This window comes from Aythya marila, assembly GCF_965140915.1.
Source record: "Aythya marila genome assembly, chromosome: 4".
Lineage (NCBI taxonomy): Eukaryota > Metazoa > Chordata > Aves > Anseriformes > Anatidae > Aythya > Aythya marila.
The window spans coordinates 36454311-36475662 of NC_139045.1; the positions used below are offsets into that span (position 1 = coordinate 36454311).

At 41.2% G+C, this 21352-nt stretch overlaps 1 protein-coding gene across 1 annotated transcript in view; it reads left to right on the plus strand.

The window, feature by feature from the left end:
- Positions 1 to 21352, plus strand: part of RNF150 (ring finger protein 150) — a gene marked incomplete at its 5' end in the record, with an annotated part of 121037 nt that overhangs the window by 79809 nt on the left and 19876 nt on the right. Inside the window, 2 exons of the mRNA XM_082758996.1 lie at positions 2889 to 2985; positions 8830 to 9040. Of these exons, the coding sequence (XP_082615122.1) occupies positions 2889 to 2985; positions 8830 to 9040 (308 nt within the window). The remainder of the gene's footprint in view (positions 1 to 2888; positions 2986 to 8829; positions 9041 to 21352) is intronic.

A 21352-nucleotide genomic window follows, 5' to 3' on the forward strand; every position in this document is an offset into this window, starting at 1 on the left:
TTTACAGGATTGTTTTTTGAAGCCAACTTTAAAAATGCTAACCTTCAGTTTTTGAAGTCTTTAAGCCATGAAAATTCCAAGCTTTTGGTGATTAACAAGCATGATGAAACACTGTAATATGAACCACAACTTGACTGAGGCTTGCAAAGCTACAATTTGAAAACAAGAGGGGACCTTCTAATGTACAGTAACCTGGCTTGATAGAAGCTACGTTTTTTTTTATCTGAAACAGATTTTGGTATCAATTTTTTCATATTTTTGGATTTTGGCACAATGAGCTTCACATGTTTGCAGTTAAGCATATTTGTTTATGGATGTGAGTAGATGATAGCAATTAGTTTTCTTTGTGTAAGAATTGTGTAGTTATTTCAAATAGCTGAAAAGGAAGACATTGACTTTCAGTACTCTTCATGAACTAACAAATTCAGTTTCTGTTGGTTAGACTTCTAAATGTAAAATTGCACATCATTGTACTTTCACCTATCCAAAATGCTTGCCTGATGATGTGCTGAATATGTGCCTCCTGAGATAAAAGGAAGGGTTATGCAGGACAGAGATGGAAATTTAGTGCACTGTGTTTTTCTCAGGTCAGACAAGCCTTGTTTTGAGGAGGGTTGTGAACTGTAGTAGCCTTAGTAGAGTAGTGGTTTGAACTTAAAATATCACAATACTTCGTTTGCATCAATCATGTTGACATGCAGGATCAGATGTGGTGTGACAAAGTTTGGTATCACAGCCAACCAATATAATTAGAGTAGGTCAAACTTCCAAGAACAGATCTGCCCTTTCCCAGAGTTGTGTGAAGTCAGACCAAGTACAGCAATGTCACAATTTGCCACGTAGCTTTGTTTCTCAAAGAATCTGCTTCTTCTAGAAGTAGTGAGAAAAATATTCAAGTGAAAAGAATAAAATTCTGAGATTTCACTTCGTTTTGGCTTTGAATTTCTAACGCTATTTAGGACTGAAGCCAGCTAGTATGCCAGCCAACTAGTATGTGGGCTGATACCACATTAGTAAGAGCTGGGGTTGCAAATCGATATCGATAAAAGTGCACCTCAGTATCTTCCATCCAAAGTTGAAAGGCTATGTGTATCTTGTTATGTGAGAGATGCTGTGACAGAGTACAGCAGCCAGCCCATTCAGCTGAATATGTACCACTTAAATATTTAAAATTATTTTGGTACATTAACTGTGATTCTGGCTCGCTCAGAGATTGCATTTCCTAGTGGAGGCTGGCATATGCTGCGATATGCCCGCTCCAGGTGGAGCGTTGGGCTGCTGTGAGCTGTGCCCACCTGCTGTTACCTGCTGGGTTTGCATGGCTTGGCTGTGCAAGCAGTGCAAATGGGTCAGTGACAGCACAGGGAAACGGAGGCTGGAGATGACTCAAATGTGAAAGTTCAAGCAGACTGAAATGTGACTTTCAGGCTCTGCCAAGTAAAATGTGGGACACCTGTTCCCTTAGGAAAGTCAGAGCTGATCTATATGTTGTTTCAAAAGAAGTCTGAGTGTGCACCTTTCGGGGCAAGTTTGTGTGTATAAACCTTCATTTTCCAGAATACAATACCCTATTTCCATTTTGCTTAGGTTATTCATTGTTTAGAAAAGATTTATTTTTAAAAAATGTTTTAAAATACTACTTATTTATGTATTTATTTATTTATTACTAATTTTCCTACGTATTAGTATAGTTTCTGAGGCTATGAATATGGTAGGAAATTTTCCCTTTTCTTCAGAAGGAGGGGAGCCAGCCAAAAGCAAACTATTCCAAGCCACAGAACACAAAAGTAGAGAGCAGGTGCATTGCCTACAAGATAAGCCAATGGTGCACTACTGTAAGCCCATTTATGCCACCTGTGGATTAAGGAAAAGAGAAAGAAGCAAGAGAGAGGAACTTCTCTGCCTTAGGCTGAGCCTTAGCTGCTTTATTTGACCTCTTCACCAACACTTCTTAAATCCTGAGCCCCACATTCCTGCATTTTTGCAACATTCCCCCTCTATAACCACAGGATAACAGAATATGCTCATAAGAGAAAATACAGCTGTCAGTCAGGTTTGCACACTGAATACTTCTATGTTCAGTCTCACCTTGTGTCAGGCCAAGATAGGTGAGTTTTCAGTTCCTCTGCCTGGACAATGTGTAAGAAAACTGGCCCAGCAGCCACATGGCTCAGGTAGTTCCTCGGTGGTCACTTCAGATGGAGCATGGGATTAGCAACAACCCCTTAAGGGCTGGAGTTGTTTAGGAGCTCACTTTGACGGGCAAATTCTAAAGAAGGGAAGGTCAGGGATTTCAATTTTATTTAGGATTTATATTGAAATATAAATTGTTGAAATTATGTAGGATTTCAACTTTAAAAATGTTACCCTGATTTTTCCATTTAAATGAAGAGTAGCTTTTTCATTTTTTTTCTTTTTTTTTTTTTTTTAATTTTTTTTACTTGCTTTCCTTATGCGTGCATCCTTAAAAATAAAAGCAGAACTCCAATGGCTTCACCTTTGTGTAAAGTGTAATCCCATTTGTCTGCAGAACCATCAGGAAACAGTAATGTGATTTCACCAGCAAGTAGGTTCTGTTTACTGACAGTCTTTAACATTTAAAGAATATGGGTTTTGCTACTGCATTTTGTTTATTTTTCCTAATTCTTTTTATGTGTACATCTTCTTTTCCAAACTCAATTGAGTAATACTGTGTATATGCACTTGACATGCTGCAGAAATCATTTTAAAGCTTTGTCTGCATAGGATATGGACTTGCCGTCCTTGCAGAGGTCACAAACCACACCATTTGAAATGCTTGCACTTCACTGAATACAGAAGTGTCTGGTACTAAGTGATAAATTGTGCTGTGGTGGATTTGAATTAAAATGTCTTGTTTCTCATTGCAGGCATCTTTTTCACAAGTCCTGTGTAGACCCCTGGCTGCTAGACCATCGTACCTGCCCTATGTGTAAAATGAATATTTTAAAAGCTCTAGGGATCCCGGTAAGCATGTTGCAGAGGATCTGGTTGGGGCAGAAGGGAAACACCAGCCACTTGGTTGCATCCCCAGTCCTTTGCCTGTCTGTTCCCATTCTTCTCTTCCTGCCACATTATTGATTTGTTAATTAATTTCCTAAGGGTAATACAAGCTGAAATGTGTGACTCTACCTTTCTCCTGCATCCCACTTCTATTAGCAAGAAAGGATGTGTGTTGGGTGTTGGGGTTTGTGTGTCCCTAACATAAGCCGGCCCAGCTTATCGAGAAGGGATTGCTTACTGGTGTTTCAGATTTATACATTGTTTTGTACAGCTTTTGTTTGTGTTTTAAATCAGGGCTGGTTTGTGTTTTTTGGATTTTTTTTTGTTGTTGTTTGTTTGTTTTGTTTTGTTTTTTTAATTCCACACTCAATTCAAATATCGAAGCAGAAGGTCTACAGATAAAAATTTCCCTGATATACCAGGTGAGAACAGCTAATTGCTCATTTTAGGGAGCCAAATCTCTTTTCTGTCAGATTTGTCTTAAAGTCTATCTGTAGCAAGCTCTGTGCTACTAATTCCAATTAGGAAGATGTCTACCGGTAACTAAGCACGTGGCAGACCCCATGCTAAAAGAGAAATGGTTAAGCTCTTTGTACTTGATACAATTAGGTGTGGTTAGAACTTGTTAAAAATAAATCTTTTTAGGTTGCTTGTTTCTATCCAGATCGTGTATGTCCTGTCTGCTGTAGTTTCCTACCAGCACTTATCACCAGAGAACAGGGGCTTCTCCAGGAAGAAGTGAGTCACTTCTCACAGCACGTGAGGCGTGCCATGTGCTAGTGAAGTTCAGTACTGAAACCCTGGTCAGTACATGAACAGGTGCTATAAATGCCCGCCCCAGTTACAGATGGTGACATGCCAGCTCACATATGAGAGAGCTGTATAAAGTAAAATAGATTGCAGAATCACAGAATGGCTGAGGTTGGAAGGGACCTCTGGAGATCATCTAGTCTAGATGTTAAGGTCTTCCAGCAAGTTTAGTACCATCTATCAGTATTTACATCCAGAATATGGCTCTCAGACTTAACTGGCAGCTGCTGAAGGCTAAGCATGTATGCAAATCAAACAGGTTGTCTGAGGCTGGGTACATCAAGGGGAGGAAAAACATGCCTACAGACATTGTGCAGAAGTTTTGATTTGCAAGACTGGCTTTACTATACATCAACAGCTCTGTAGCAGCAGGTATAGAATCTAACTGCCATGATTAGGAGTTAAAGCATCATTCAGTTTCCTCAGCCTTCGTTTTAGCTCTCACAGCCCCGATGTTGTCTCTGTGCTGTGTGGCAGAAGGGGGATCCATTCTGCTTCCTCAGTGCGAACTTTCCACACGGAGATTCAGTGGAAATAGCTGTGCTGATCTTGTAATTAAGGATAGTGTTGTAACCCACATACACAACTGGGTCAAATTAAGATTTCAGAGTCAGCCTCAGCACTGGTCTGTCTTAACATCCAAGTGTTTGATTTTTAGTGTTAATGTTCCACTAGCCAAGTTTGTTCAAAGGATTTTATTTTATTAATTTCTGTAAAAATTTTCCTAGCATGTTCTAAGATGACAAACTGAAAACAGCCCGCTCCATCATTTGGAGAAAGCATACTGGCTGCCACGTGCATGAGGCATTGGTTAAAGTTAGGGAGGGAGAGGGAAGAGCTGCGTGTTAGCTTTACCCCTTGAGGTGAATTACAGTAGGAATGGTTGTCCATGGGAACTGGGAACATATGGTAGCCTTCATGTCAAGGGTTTCCTCTGAATGACAGCAAAGGGAACAGGAGTCTGAGAGCATCAGGTAGCTTGGGGGTTTAAAATTCTTGTACTGCTATCAGTTCCTGCTCTGTTCTCTCTGCTTTCTCTTTTTAAAATCTGCTTTAACTTCCGCTGCTGCTTCTCCTACCTTGTCTCCTGTCCCTGCTGCTTCTCTGCATAGCCCCCTCCTGCCTGGTGTCACTGCCCATGCTTCTGCTCCCTGCTCATCTCACAGGACCTCTTCTCCACCTGCACAGACACTGAGCATCCTCACCCTTCTCCTTGCCCCATGGCAGCAGCTTAGGGCAGCTCGGGAGGGTGTTGGTCCTGTGCAGTGGTTTCTGGTGGCACAGCCAGCTTCCCGGCACCACACAAAGCCCTGTTCTCCTTGGAGACTGCAGTTGCCAGTCCCTAATAAGCCACCAGGCTCCATCAGCACACATGAACTGATTTTTTCAGAGGCTCATAATTTAGCCAGATGTCAGTGGGCTGTTGTGGGAAAAGACATTTCCCGGGAAGAAGCTGTAAAGCTCTAGGGCTTCTCAGCAAGAGGTGGCAAACGCTTCTGTAGAGTGGATAAAGCAGAATGCCATTCCCTAACCACATTCTTGAGCCTTGCTGAGCCATCTTAGCTGAAATTTCCACACAGAGAAAAGAAGCCTTAGGCAGGCAGCAGTCTCTGATGGGAAGCTTGAGCACCAATTTGCCAAGGATCTTTGCAGATTTTACAATGGGAGGAATGAGGAAATCTTACCATCAGCAGGACTATTAGTTTTTCTACTGCCAGCTGAATGCTTGTCCTATAGTTCTCGTTAAAGAGCTGGCTTGTGCAACTGTAGATAGATTGTGCTTCATTTAGCAGAAAGACCTGGGATTTTCCAGGAAATGATTGGTTAAAAAAGAAATTTCTAAATATTTCAATTCACTTCACATCTAAACTCTCCATTTAATTTGTAACAACGACTTCAGATTATCTGCTCTAAAACCAGGATCTGCAGGCTGCAGTGAGGCACTAAACTGTCTGCACTGATTTTCACGGTAGCTGAGCACCCTAACATCCCAGCCTTTCACCGTGGCACTCTGCAGCTCCAGAGGATAATTAACTGAATATCTATCAGCAAACGTTTGGAGTAACCTTTTCCACCGTCTCTGTGCTGGTGAATCCAGCTCACAGACTTTACCTCTTTTGGCTGTAATATTTGAAGTGAATTATCAGTGCAAGTGACTTTCACTTTCAAAGACCTACATTGCTTTTGGGAAGATCATATCGCATAAAATAGTTTCCTTCTGCTTCTCCCTCTTTTCTGCAAATATCTGCTGGATAAGCAGACAGCTGCATTTTTGGCAGCAGATTGGATGACTTGAAGCTATTCACTAAGAGCCTTAGCCAAGCGCTCAGAAGTCAATACAAAGCCTTCCCTTGACTTTAGTGGAATTGTGCCCTCAAAGCACTTACATGCAGGGAATGAGTGAAACCAATATAATTAAACTTAGCAAATGTATCTGGGTCACCCTGACAGCAAAAAACTTAATGTAGTTTTTTCGATCAGTATTTTATATTGTTAGTTTTATAGTATGCTGCCTAATTTGCGATATTTTTCCAACTAAAATGATTCAGGAGTAAAGGGATTAATTATATCAAGTAACGTTATTTTAGCATCTTTTTTTATGTTTGGTTTGGCTTTCAATTATTTTTAAACATTTAAAAGTTAGCGATAAAGCCCCATTCTAGGAATAACTGGAATCAGAGCAAAGGACAGACAACTGATCCCCTGAAAAAAAATTCAAAATAATTTTTCTTAGAGTACAAAATAAAAAAGCAGGTCTTTTTTCTTTAAGATAGACTGCCCTCAAAGTCAAATGTAATTTTAAAATGAAATTCTGAAGGCATTTGTTATAATAGCTGAGGGTGAGGGAAAGAACGGTAGATCTAATGAATGATTTGGATCCAAGGCCTATAGATAAATAATTGGTGTTTTCACTCAGAAAAGTACAAGTTTGGTGGGTTTCATTAAAGTCACGTGTAGCTGGATGTGCCTTTATCCCGGTTGTGAGGAGCTCTCGCTGCCTGGGGATTAGGTTGGAGCCAGACAATGGCAATTGTAATTTTTATCCCAAACTTCAGCTTGTGGATACAAGTCATATGAGGATTGTGTAAAGTTCACGTCTTTTTCATTAGGAACATTTGTAAAAAAAATACTCAGGAGATGGCAGCAATCAGACAGGGAATATATGGGAAAAGAGAAAACACAGTAAGGTCCTACTTCTGCAAAAAATGCAAGCATATGGTAACCTCCAGAGTTCAAAGGGATTACCCTTGTGCTTAAAGCTAAGCCTCTGTTTATGTCTTTGCTGTATATTTTGCTTACTTTCTAGATGGCTGCTGTTGGAGACAGACAGGTTCTGAAAATTTTCAGAAATGCCTTAACAAGTGAGACACCTGAGTGTAGTAAAAATCAGATCCACAGAGCAGGTTCATCACGTCTGACTTTAGCCATCCAGATGCTGGATTTCCAGCCTAGCAGCTTAAGCCCCTCTCTGTTTAGTGGTGAGCAGTAGGAAGGTAGAAAGGGCAATTCATAGCACTTACCATAGGGCGGGATGAATCACACAGCAAAATTATCTCAGACTATTGAAATTAGAGGAAGCCCAACTGACTGATCCAGATTAGCCTTCTGACTCCTGGACAATAATGATAAATGTGAACAACATACATTTATGTTTCCTAGCTTAACAATGTATCTACGTCATTGCAGCTCAACCTTGCAATGCCCCTTTGCCATTTTGGACCTGCCAAACAGTATCCTCGTTTCTGAATTATCCTTGCTTTTTGTTATGGTACATTAAAACTTCAAGTCCAGATCTTGAAATAGTTACGCAAAAAAGTTTTCTCCATGCCTTGGGGAGAACTAGACCCAGCTGTGCGGGATAATGGCACAAGAATCTGTTTCCTCTGAGAGCAAAAAGAACCTTTTACTCCTGTTTTACACCAGTGTTTATGGGGAGCTCCATAGAAGTCACTGCTCTGTGAAGGGGAGCATCAGACTTTTAAACAGGCCTAGAGAAATCAGGGGTAGAAATTAGTTGACTTCTTAATCACCCAGCTTGACTGTAGTTGTCTTGCTGGACAAACAGTCCTCCCTGCCCACTTGAATGCTCAGTGTTCTCCCCAGATATGTGCTTTGACATTAAGGATGCAGTGTAAAAGGTGCCCACTAAAACACCCTCTCATTGCTTCCCCGTAAGCTCAATAGAAAGGCAGGCACCTGACTTGAAAAGCTTGGCTCGTTCTGTAGGGGTAGTCATGTTCACTATAAAACTGCAAGAAAGGAGAAATTACAGAGTACTTGTATCCATAATGTCTGAATCGCAAACCGAGAAGGAGTCTGATCTAAATAAAACTCTTCCATTTTCCAATATTGTTTGTTTGTTTCTTTTCTCATCATTTTATTTATGCAGGAAATACAGCATTAGCAAAGAAAAAGATCTTTTCATGTTAAAATACTGTCTTATCAACAGTTTTAGCTTCTATTTTCGCACCCCACACATAGATGCGCCCACAGGCAGTTCCGTGAATTCCTATTTCTGAAAGCTCTGATATCAGCTCAATAAAATGTATATTGAGATAAATGATAATCATCCCCCTCCAGCTACTGTCTGTGTTTACATTTGTAATCTGACTCAGCAATCTGCCTGTGTTGAGCAGATCATACCAATAAGTGAACTATTTTTTCAATTTACATGCTCCCAAAACCTTTAAGAAGTATAAATAAGGATATTTAGAGATTGTAAGTGACAGTCTAGCACTGCATATTTCCAATGCATGCTTTGGATCTCTCTTCCAACAGATTGCATTAATAGGTTTTAAGCAAGCAAACAGTGCGTGTTTATTCATCTTATGTTGCCATTTTCAGTACTTGTTCATAAGCAGTTCCATGGGAATCAAGAAAATGACAATAGGAGCAGTGGGTTTAAGAGAAAATGAAAAAGCTTAAAAAAGTAGGAGCAAGTAAATGAAGTGTTTTTATAAAATCAAAGCTCAATTTTCTTCTTTCTCTTCCCATTAGCCAAACGCGGATTGCATGGATGATATACCTCCGGACTTGGAAGCATCCATAGGAGGACCTCCAACCAACCAGATAACAGGAGCCAGCGATATAACAGTGAACGAGAGCTCTGTTGCTCTGGATCCCCCGGTACGGACTGTGGGAGTGCTACAAGTCATCCAAGATGTAGACTCCTTTCCCCAGGCTGGGGAGAGTAACTTCACAACAAGCAGTAAGTTCCTCTTTCTGGCAGAATTTGCACTGACAGAAATTATTAGAAACCTGAATCACAAACCGATATTTAATGGGGGAAAATGGCCTTTGAGGCCTTTTTTACTGGAGCAGTGACCTTACCTTAAGCCAAGTGGAAATCTACAAGGTAAGTAGATGTAAATACCCTGTCATTCTGCTGCACTGCAAACACTCCCAGCCTGTGTCCGAATCTGTGTGTAGGATAACAAACTCTAGTTGGAGTGCCCCACATGGACAGAAGAACAAGCTATTTCATTCAGTACAAAGAAGTACAAAGTTATGGTCACCTTCAGGTATTGTTTACATGTCCTTTGGCCTGCCTTTCTTCACCGGGCTACATGACCATATGGAATTTATTACCTGCATATGATAAAATAAATAGTAAACTCAGCAATCACTTCCACTGCCTTTGGTCAAGAAAAAAAGAATGTTGAATTCTGTTCTTGCCTTTCTCTTTATCTTCTTACGCCAGCTGAAGCTTGTCTGATTATTTATTCATACTTGAATTTCTCATTTCATAAAGATTGATGGTCCTGTACTTGAAAACTTGAGTATGGTGACATAATGCTGCCGATTTGTACTAAAAAGGAGAAATTTGGAGGTTTTCAGTGTAGTTTTTGCTTGTTCAAGAGGTGCCATTTGAGCTAGTAACCCTCAAAATGTCTACATGGCTCTGTTTCTAATGTTTCTGATGTTCATTGTTGAAAATCTACTTCTGACAGTTTGAAAAGAATGGTTGTCAGTTGTTTTGAGTGAGGATTGTTTAAAATTCTCGCTTTTAGGTAAAATAGCAGATCAGTAGAAAATACATACCTGTTTGATACCAGTTGGTGCATTAGTATTGACAAGAATATTGTAGAAAATCATCAGATATACTTGAAGGGAGGTAGGAGAGTGTGATAAAATACAGGCTTGTATATGTAACCAACACAGCTCCTGGAAAAAAAACAATACTTTCAAGCATTTTTACGTACTACTCCGACTCTGGGTGTGACACCAAAAAAAATGTGATGTGTAAAAGATTGGAGAGACATGAGAGGGCTAGGCTGAAATGATCATATTTTCCTGCATGTTGCAGCCACTGTCATGGCAGTGAAAATAACTTCTGGAAATACCGGACTTGTGACCTTAGGCATAAGTGACCCAGGAGTGGATTTTTAAACTCGTCTTTTGTGGATTAGGTACTTGTTTCAGTTTGGGTCCTTTTATGGTCAAAATATTGGATCCAGCAAAGGGTGTGAGCAACAAGGTTATAGACCCAGCTGTGATCTGTGGCCAGCCTGTCAGCTGGTGGGATATGACTTTCTCAAGCCTCCTTGGGTGCTGGCAAGGGCTGTTCAAAACAAGATGTTATTTTGTTCCTTCCAGTAATTGTTTTTAAATACATTTGAGGCTGATTTAAACTGTGAGAGAAAGATTTTGCCACAATGCTACTAAAGGCTGAGATAGACTCTGGTCCCAATGTTCCTGAGGCCAGCAGCTCCCCTGGCAGATAACTACCCTTGTCCCACTGTTCTTTACGAGGTCCAGTACTGAGGTAGGGAAGAAAGGCCATGGTGTGTCCTTTACACCCGCAGCTGTATGTCCCAAATTGAGAAAAGCCAGCAGCCCGGTCTAAAGTCCAACGTTAGGGGCAGTTCATGCCTTTCATCCCAGGATCTTGGCATGTCAAGAAGCAGTTCTTTTGGTTTGTCGTCAGTGGTAACAATGGTGTTGAGGCAGCCAGGGAACACAAGGGCTCAGTAACTCTCCAGCCGTGCTCTCCCCCTCCAGGTTTGTTTTGAGAGTTTGCAAAAGTGTTAGTGTCCGTCCAAACACATTTGTTCTTCATTTTCCATGTTGCCAGCTAAGTAACTGGTTGAAAAAGTTGCTTTGAGCCAGAGGAGCACAACAGGGCTACAGATGCTTTATTTTGCCTTCGTGCCCTCCCTTTTTTCCTTGCCTTTGATGACACTGGGCAACAGTCCCTAACACCAGGCAATCCTGAGGGCTGACAGCAGAGTCCATGGATGAGAAACTTGCACCAAGGCCAGAGGGTCTGTCCCGACGCTCAGGTAATGAGGCAACAAACCACAGAGCTCCCAGAGCTCACTCACACATCATTGGTATGTTGTAGCCAGGAATCTTCGTCTGGATTTCTCATCTCACAGTGGAATACAGAACTTGAATATCAGTCAGTTGTAGGTGTGGAAGTTTACATGCTGTCATCACCACATCCAAAGTGGTGCAATTTGCAGTAGTTCCCAGCAACAGAGCCATTTGGTCTCTTTTTGTAGTGGAGCTCACAGTAAAGATGAGCTCCTTGGAATCAGCCCCCAGCTTCCAACCATCAGTGCTGGGAATTTGTACCTCTAGCTGGCATATGTGGCTTTGAGGCTGTTCAGGCACTCTGAAAAGTAGAGCTTAGCATCTCAGGCAGCCTGAACTCTAAGCCAGTGAAAGCGAGCATCCAGAACCACCATCTAGTTGTGGTATGAAACCAAATACTAACTAAATCAGAGGGCAGCTGTAGCCTAAATAGCTGGGTCATCGCTGTCATATAGTTGGGACCTAATAAGCATTGCGGCTGCATATTGTATTCAGGCTTTGTATTTCTTATTTCCAGAATCCTCATAGTTACACAAGTGCAGAGCTTGCTAAGCATGCCCTTTCTGTGAACTATCCTGCCTGGGAATTCATACGTGCTGACGCTGATTGCTCCTAGGAATTTTTGCTGAAGTTACTAGATTCTGGCCTCTTTACATAGCATTGGTGACAGAAACATACTCCAAGGCTGAATCTGTGCTAATTTTTTTTCCCTCATTTCTGAATCTCTGTAGACTGCCTCCCATGCAGTCTTGACGTGGCAGCCTGTGCCCAGCACCACAAACACCCATCTTTGCATCCCTTCTTTTTCCTGGCAAAGTTCAGTGGTCCATGATATAAGGGACTTGCTGCCTCTTCCCACCCATTTCTGCAATACTTTTTGCTTAATTGCTGTTGCATCCTTTTGGTTTGTTGATTAATCATTCTGGTATTGTTTTCTTGGTTTGGTTTTAATTTCCCTTTCCAGCGAGCATTCAGAGCCAGAAGGGCTCCCACAGTGTGTCCGGAGGGAGGATATTTTCAGAATACTGTTCACATCGGGTGAAATTCTGTCTCCATTGAAATCTGGTGGCAAAGCTCCCACCTACTTCAGTGGGAATGGTTTTTAATTTCTGGAACTCAGACGGTGCTTTTCTTTTTATGTCTGTGAGTGTGCCCAGCAGATATTTCCTCTTCTCTCCCTCCCTTTTTCTCCCCGTGCTCCTGAACAGATGATGGCTTCCAAAGGACCCTTGGCAATGTGGTGTGCTGCAAACATCTGGATGGTCTTCACGTGGGGGGGCCTGTCCCTAGAGTTCCTTGCTAAACCAAGCTTCTCCTGTGTAATAGCACTGAGCACTAAAAAAATGGACAAGCAGTACCTCTCAGCTGGCTTCTACCGAGATCCAAGCCCTCATGGGCATGTCTACAGGTCAAAGGCTGTTCAGTACGTAGTCTTAGTGACTGCCTTGTGGTGGGATTTCATGCAGGATCCTGGGATAGCGTCTTAAAATGTGGTATTTCTGTAATCAGTTGCTGAAAATGGATGGATGGGAAAAATGAAAAACTGGAATTGGGGGGAAAAAAGGAGCATGAAAAAATGAGTGAAATACATAAGAGTTCATCTCAGCAGAGTTTCCTGCTTTGACCTATTAGAGCAGGTCCAGAGGAGGGCAACAAAAATTACCAGAGGGCTGGAACACCTCTCCTATGGAGAGAGGCTGAGAGAGTTATGGTTGTTTGGCCGAGAGAAAAGAAGACTGGGGAGAACTTCTTGCAGCCTTTCACTATATAAAGGGCACCTACAAGAAAGATGGAGAGAGACCCTTGGGTATGTAGTAACAGGACAAGGGATAATGGTTTTAAACTAAAAGAAGGTAGACATAGATGATGTATAAGGAAGAAGTTCTTTACTGTGAGGGTGAGGCCCTGGCACAGGCTGTGGATGCCCCATCCCTGCAGGTGTTCAAGGCCAGGCTGGGTGGGCTTTGAGCAACCTGGTCTGGTGGGAGGTGTCCCTGCCCATGGCAGGGGAGATAGAACTGGATGGTGTATAAGGTCCCTTCCAACTCAAACCATTTGATGATTCTATGAGTCTATTAATTTTCAACTTTCAAGATGGTACGAAAGAAGATAATATTTTTCCCCAGTAATGCATCATAGCAATTTGTGCTGCCCAATTTTTTAGTACTGAGTTATACAAAATGTCAATATGACATCTTTGAAAAATCCAGCACGGGTGGAATTTCCTGCTTTACAGACATCGTGAGTGTGAGCTAGACTAAGGCTTAACTTGGCTAAGGTCTGAACTTGAGAAGTTCTGAGCTGCACCAGCTTTGGCAGAGTGGAAGGTGGATTTGGGATTTGATACTTAGCAATATTATTTGGGTCAGGCTCAGCCGGGGTTGAATGATATGGTTTAAAAATGTAGTTCACTGGGAAAGTAGCGTCTAAATGCTTTAAAAGTTGTGTGATGCTTGCAAGAGAAAAAGTAGATTTTTTTTAATCTTTTATAGCATCTATGATCATTAATGTCCCTCAGTCCATGTAGTATTTTATAATCTCTGCAGTAGATAATAGGCACTGACTGAGTCTTTGCTCTGTGTTGGTAAATACCCCTAGATTTTCAATTTAGACAAGCTTTTATCCTCTCTTCAGTGTGATGTCCTGTCATTACTGCATGAGGCCTCAGAAATCCCACCAGTACTATCTCTGTAGCTGGAGTAAAATTCATAAATAATTGTACTGCAAAGATGGGCAGAGGTTTTAATATGAAAAACCACAAACTCTCCCCAAAGGTGTCTCATTACCTGCAAAGTCTGCTGAGTTTGGCAGGCTGTAGAACAGCATTGGCAGTGCAGGGAATATCAGCAGTTCCTTTTCTGCCTCCCATTTTGTTCCTTCCTTAAAACCCTGCCAACAAGTAGCTTGTCATGACTGTTAGGACACTTTCAAGTGTCTTCGATAGCTCTTCATTAAATCTATTAATATAGCTTCTCAAGTAATTATTTTGATCTGTGTATGTCTAAAATGTCTTTGTGAAGAATAATCAACCTTTGGAAGAGGATGAAAGTGCATGATAAGAGTCTGATCCACTGTTGTCTTGTCACCACTTGACTGTTCTTCTTTGCTATTAATAGGGGTTTTTTTAAGCAGAAGTAAAGGGGGAGGAAAAGGTGGGAAAAGTCCCTAGACAGTAGTTAATACGGAAAGTTATTAACACTTGCATTAGCACCTAACATGGTCCTGGAGACAGAATACTGGTGGGACCTAGTTAAAGACTGAGCAGATTGGGTCCCATGTGTCTGAGGTATGACATAAGTCCTGGTGGCTCTATTAAAAGCTTGTGCGGATGTTGCACTACATAGTTATCATGGACTGAAAATTCCAGTGAGCTGAGGTCCCACATTCATTTTGAGACTCGCACCAGTGCCAGCATAGCACTGGTGGTTTGGAAGGCCAGCAGTGGTTTGAAAGGGTCACTGGTTGAAACATAGCAGGCATTAAAAATGTTTTCTGCATTGTTACGTATACCTTAAAGGCTCCTGCTAGGCTGTGTGAGTGGATAGTTTTTTGGTTATAAAACTGCTCTTCTTTTCCATATGTTGAGACATGAAATTCAAAGTGTTTCTGTACAGCAAATAGCAGAAAGATGTTCAAAGTGCTGTGAAACAAGGACCAATTTAAAATCTTTTTTTTTCATTGTTGGTGTTTTTTGTTTGGTTTTCTGTTTCACATCTGCTATATGCATTGTCATTGGATATAGAGCAAGCAGGAAACTATGTTTTTTATCAAATGTGTCTTATTCCCCTTAAACACGCTGAGCTGTCCCTGTGGCGTTATCAGGGTGTACAGTAAGTACATGTGATAGTGACTCCATCTCAGCCTACAAGACTTGTGCTTCTCTCCTGCAGAAAGCCACGGGGCAGCGGTAGAGGAAGATGCTGGCCTAGACTTGGTTTCTGGAAGAGGGTGATGGTCTTTGCCTAGTGCTTTAGACATAATTGTGAGAAAAATCAGCATCCCATCGTGAGGTCTATGAAATTCTGGGGCAACAAGTTTTTAAATCATCGCAAAAACAGTTCTGTGGCAGCCGTGCAGCCAAGGCTGGGGAGCCTAAGAAATAAATAACGTACTGCAGTAGTGAAGGCTCCCATTTATATGTCTCTGCATACCGTTGCTGTGGCAGCTACCAGCTTGCCTCTCTCTGTCACAGATTACTTATTCCTGCCTCTGTGTTACCCTTCTGCTGTGCGGCTATGTTGCGAGCCCAATCCAGAAGCTAACCTTTTTTTCCTGGGTTATTTTCCATTTGGATCAGTTCCCTGATGCAGAAGTAGTTGTGCCAGTACAACGGGAGGAAAGAAATGTGGAGTACAAGAGAAGAGAGGTCCGAATAAGCCAGCTATAATAATGCTATTGCCAAAAACAAGCTCAGCATCTCAGAAGTACAGCTAGACCCTACACAGCTGTCTGTTTTGCCCAGAAATCAGAATAACCAAATAGGCAAAGTAAACAAGAAGTTTCAAATTTCATTTGAATAATCACACCAGAGTGTACAAGCATCTTGTTAATAGTCTCTGAATATGAAAGACATAAGGGATTTATTATCTATTATGATGAAACTCAATTAGTAAGGAAAAGTGTCATTGTAAAAATTGTGATGGCACACAAATATGTCCCTAGAAATACCATTTCCAATTGTTCTGCTCGTGCATTATATATGTACAGGGGAAAAGGGGATCTGAGGGCTGGGATCGGGGTGAGGTAGCTTACGTCTTTATTTATACTTTACTGTCTCAGGCAGGCATCTAGATAAAGCATTGAACAACAACGTGTTTAAAGAAAAATCGACAAACAATGTAGAGTCAAATACAAATCTGAACTGCAGAGAGATGACTTAATACTAGTTGTTCTCTTTGATTTATTCTTGGAGAATGAAAGCCTTGCCTTGCAAGAGATGTTCGGCATTTTACTTGCAAGCTGCTTGATTATTTGGGATTCAATCTCACATCTCTAATGTCTGTGGAGTTTTTGTTCTCATCAGTTTTTACACAAAAGCCTCCACTGAAGTCATCAGGAAGAGCTTTTTAAGTTACAATGTGCTTCAGAGATTCTCAATCTTTTTTCTGATCAATTCAGGAACAAAGACAAATGGGAGACACAAGGGACAAGCTGGGATCAGCACCTGAAAGTAAGAATTAAGAAGTCAGACCAAGCAGCAGCCGTGTAGCTGGGCAGGCAGAGAAAAGGCAAGCTTCCAGGGTCAGTCCTGCTGGTTGCTGCCGTTGTTTCAGGCAGATAAGCAAAGCAAAATTAATGTTTGAGTGTACTGCACAGACCCCAGAAGCCCCTGTCAGGGTCTACTGTAGCAGTCATTATATATACAGATAGTAAAGGATGGAGCCACTTCTGAAAAATTCATGGGTAATAGCACATACAGAAAGCAAACAAATCTAATAAATTTAGCGGGGAAAGAATGACAGTGAAAAGCCAGCTGTGCCTATGGGAGGGTGAAAGTGTGAGGCTGAGTTTCTACGAGCATACTGGAGTTGCTCGTAGAAAGTAGTGCCGTATTTGCCGCAGTCATCTTTGATGCTGCTTGCATCGCTTCATAATGGAGCATACATTAGCTTCAGCACTCTCATAGTGTCACGACAAGTTTGAAGGTGACTCAAATGAAGAAGTAAGCCAGGCAAAAGCTCTACTGTTGTGCTATTTCTAGGCATTGTTTTTTTGTTTGTTTTTTTTTTTCTCCTTATTCATCTAGGCTAGTCAGTGAACATGGAAGAAAATCATTTTGCACCTGGAAACCATCTGGTTTCTCACAAGCATTTAAGGGATCACAAGCGTGCTTACACATGCATTTCATGTGTTGTAACCAGCAGGTATGAGTTGCCTTTAGAAACAGAGTAAGTGAAAGAGCTGTGTGTATGCCTGTGTGGTTTTGTTTGACAGATAAATAATCTTTCAGGAGATATCTGGCCTGCAAGAAACATCCAAAAGTGATGTTCTTTAAGTTTTCTCCAGATTCTTGTAGGAACAGCAAAAAAGAAAAGGTAGTCATATTTGCTCATGGAAGGAGACCAGTCATGTCCTAGCGTGGTTTTGAGACAGCTCGTTCTTTTGTTACTTACCTCCAATTCCAGCTGAATTCAGGGTGCTTCAGAGATGCTTGAGGGTGGTGACCCCAGCAACCAGTCAGTTCACCTAGGTGAGAGAGTTCTCACTAAATCTTTAGGAACTTGACTCATCTTCATGTGCCGGGCGTGGGCAATTTTGACCGAAGATAGCTCCTGAAGCTGGTGCTTTGAAACTGATAGGCCAGGTGGAGAAACTGGCTTATGGGTGTTCTTGGAGAACATGAATGACCAGAAGAAATGTAGGTAACAGGCGAAGCCCAACATCCAAAAGGAAATATCCCAGCTACTGACCTGAGTATTAGGAATGGATTTTCTCCTGCCTCAGAGTCTGGGGAGATGAGGGAGGTGGGTAGGCCTTCACATTCTCAGATGCTGAAAATAGGACCCACACACTTGTTTTTTAGCCCAACTAGATGCCATTTTTGCCACTCCACTGACCAGGTCAATATCCTGAGGAATATACTCAGGCTGTACTCAGCATAGTGCACAGGGGCATCAGAGCTGCATTAATGAATATCTGGGCTTCCAGAATACCCACAGAATATATGATGGAATATCCACTCAACTCGGTATGTTATTGTGACTGTCTTTTGCAAGTGCAGACCCGTGACTGTTCTTTTCACTGTAATTCATATCAAACATATCTATCTGAGGCACTCAGAGAGCAGACAAGAACATACACTCTGTTTTGACAATAATTAGAGCCTATGTTAATACAGATATTAACGTGCAAAACAACTTATCTGCAGATCTCTGTGGTGAATTTCTGTTATGTTTGCCACTATCTCGGTACCATAGTGCTGTAAGACAGTGAAGAGCCATATTCCTTCAAGGAGAATGCATTGAAAATGTGTAGAACAAAGATAATACTAGCAAAGTCAGAGAAGCATAGCAGAATATGAAAAGCACTTAGCTAAAATAGCTTTATTAGATTGCAACATCTCAGTGAAAAAAAAAATCACCCGAAAAAGGTTTCAGATCTGCCAGTTCCTTTTGCAGTTAGGTAAATATGGCAATATTTTCAGCTGCTAACATTTCTTTGGAAGGCAGCCTCCAAATGTGATGTCAGGTACATATGACAAACCTTGCTTCAGGTTTTGCCTCATGTGCAAGGGATATTGAAGATGAGACATCGCTAAACTTTATTACTTCTTTATAATTGCTTTTTGAAAAGGTAGTGGCACCAGAAAATTGTCTTTCTACGCATGAAAAGCTATCAGTCTGTAAGGCCAAAATAGTCTCAGAGTAGGATACTTTAGAAAAATGACCCTTTGCAACCTGCTCTGGGAGATGTAATGTGCATTCCCAGATGCTGAGCAGCCTGCAGCCTAAAGGTACACTTTAAAAGAAACACTTTTTCAGAAAAGCTGTGATAGGAAGACTATATTTTCAGTTGTTCACCCTCAAAAGTGCCTTGTTAAACTACCATAATGGCTGCATATTCCACAGGGTGGAAACAATTACATTGTGTGCAGTAATTTTTTCTTCTGTCTTTCTTAAATGAATCCTAAAGTTTCTTTGTGATTATGATTGAAACATGCAAGTTCACTTTTCTTGGAGAAACAGAAAATACACTGTAAATTCATATTCAGCTTCTACCAGTCCTCTTTTCAGACTACGTAAATAATGTCACAATATTTTACCTTTAGTTTACAAAACAAAACTCCCAAGGTCTAAATAGTCTTCTGGAACCACCACTGGAAGAGTGGAGTTGAAATTGAAGAATTTGGATGGAAAAGAAGGGCAGAAGGGGTTAAAACTGAACTTAATTTCATGAAATGTTGACTCTGATTGCAGTAGTGTTCCCAAGAGAACTAATGAATCAGTGCAGAGGCATTTGAATTCTTTGAAGTTCTATGGTTGGTTTCCAGGTTTTAAGACAGCTTTGGTATTTTAACTTTTCCTGGTACCTATCAGTGCGTATCTCTTTCTTCTACATCTCTGAAGAGTGTGAACTCTCACAACTCAAAAGAAGCTGGAATAGGAGTATATATTCACAGCAAGATCGAAATGGACAAAATATGTTCATACAGGGAAACAGCGTTTGAAAATTGCTCTGTTCCAATTTGAAGATGTACTTGTGAAGAGTTAGGGAGGTCTTGATCTCCAAGTGACCTGATGACCGTATTTTATTGTAATATTCCAGCTGCAATTTGTCAGAACTTAAATTGACCTTCCCTTCCACTGGTCAAAGAAGAAACTCCAGAAATGGATGTCTCTGTCTTGGCCTTTTTCTTGTTCTCTTGAGCATTTCAGTAAAAATCCATGATGAAAACAAGGAAGGAGGGTTCTGATGCCAGAAGCTGCTCACCTGAAACTACATTGTGACTGCAAGCTTATTTGAAGGAAAATTTTAAATGGCCCTAGGTTTATGTAACCTAAGACCAGTTTCCTATTGATTTTCCTACTGGGTTTCCTGCTAGCCAGCCCCAGGCCTTCAGGGACACTTGGCCACTGACAAGTCAACCTGGGTGCCAGGACTGAGGTGCCCTTGAGGCTGGATCTAGTGGCATTTGGGTGAGATCGTGTTAGTCTTGCTGCTTATTGGCATGGTTGCCTCTCTCTGGGTTTTAATTGTCACATCTTGCATTTTGGAAGCAGCTAAGCAGAGCTAGCTTTGTTGTGATGCTATTTGTGTGAATGGAGAGCAAGGAAAGCAAAGAGGAGCTGGTTGAAAAAGGAGAGGGAGTTTGCTTGTACCCTTGCTTCAGGGTGATTAGAAAAAACAGTTGGCCACACATGTCAGGGAGTCAGATCAAGTTAAATTGTGCCATATCCTTGTTCGTAAAGGCTCATTTGGGTTAGGAAAGGGAGATAGGCAGGAAGGAGAAAGGGGGTTAATTAAATTAATTAAAAATCTTTAACTCAATATGCTCGTTAGTTTGGTTTCAGTTTATGTAAAGGCTGACTTTTTTCTTTAAATAAGTGATTTTTTGTGGATGCATTTTCAGACAAGATTCGAATATAGCAGGCCTGGCCTGGCAGATCAAAGATTTATTTTTTAATAGGAAAAAACAAACATGTTGTCAAAGAAATGAAACTGTTGACCTTTTTCTTTATGAACACTTTTCTCAGTTGTTGTTCTGTACTCGTACACTTTTATATGAAAGTGCATTAATATACACAGCCTAGCTTGTCGGGATGTTATCTGGTACACTAACCATGCTAAGAGAAGAGAACGTTTTGGATGTTTCTTTTCCAAGTAGATGGTGGTTCTCTACATCTCTTAGCCATATTTTAATCCACGCTTCATGTGCCTGTGATGAATTTAAATATGCTTGGTTTTCTTTCCTTATAGAATGCTTTTGGTTACATCAAAAATATTGCTAAATCCTATAAGCAAACTGTGAAAGCACCTTAAAGGAGACACGACAGGCCTTAGATTTTACTTGTCCAAAAATAGTAGGTTTGATACAGTCTCCATACCTTTTTTTTCCTGATTCCTAAACTAATGGAAAGAGCCACATTTCTTCCAAAGACAGCTCTGTATATACAAATTAAATGAGATTCAATTATTTAGGCTGACAGGCAGTCCTGGCAAGCATTTCTGCTGGATACTCTGGACTGTTTTCAGCTATGTAAGTCTACTATTCTCATCCTACTAGTACTCAGTCTCAGTTATACAAGATTTATAGATTAAACCACCGCTGAGAGTGTCATACCCTGCCTGTCAGTCCATAGGTGTCCACAACAATTTGAGCCATTTTGCATCCCATGCTAAGTGGCAGCCCACGGCCTGGCACAAGTCATGTACTGCTTACAAGTGCCCTGTGGCACACAGGGACCTTCATGGTATGTAAACCATCTGAACAGTGGAAAGCTCTCGTTCTGGGAAGTATGGAGTGCAAAAGTTCACATTTTGTTGGGGAGAATGCGGTCTGTGACCAGGGTCAAATTCAGTTCTCAGTCAGAGCAGAGACGGCCACAGCCATGGGTGGAAACTTGCTGATAGCAAAACTATTGAGTAGGCAGCAGGAAGGATCAGAGCTGGAATAATTTCTGTTCAAAAACTGTATAATTACACCAGAATCTAATATGTGTTTCAGGGTTTGATAGGTTTGTTAGGTTTAAAAGAAAGGAGTGTT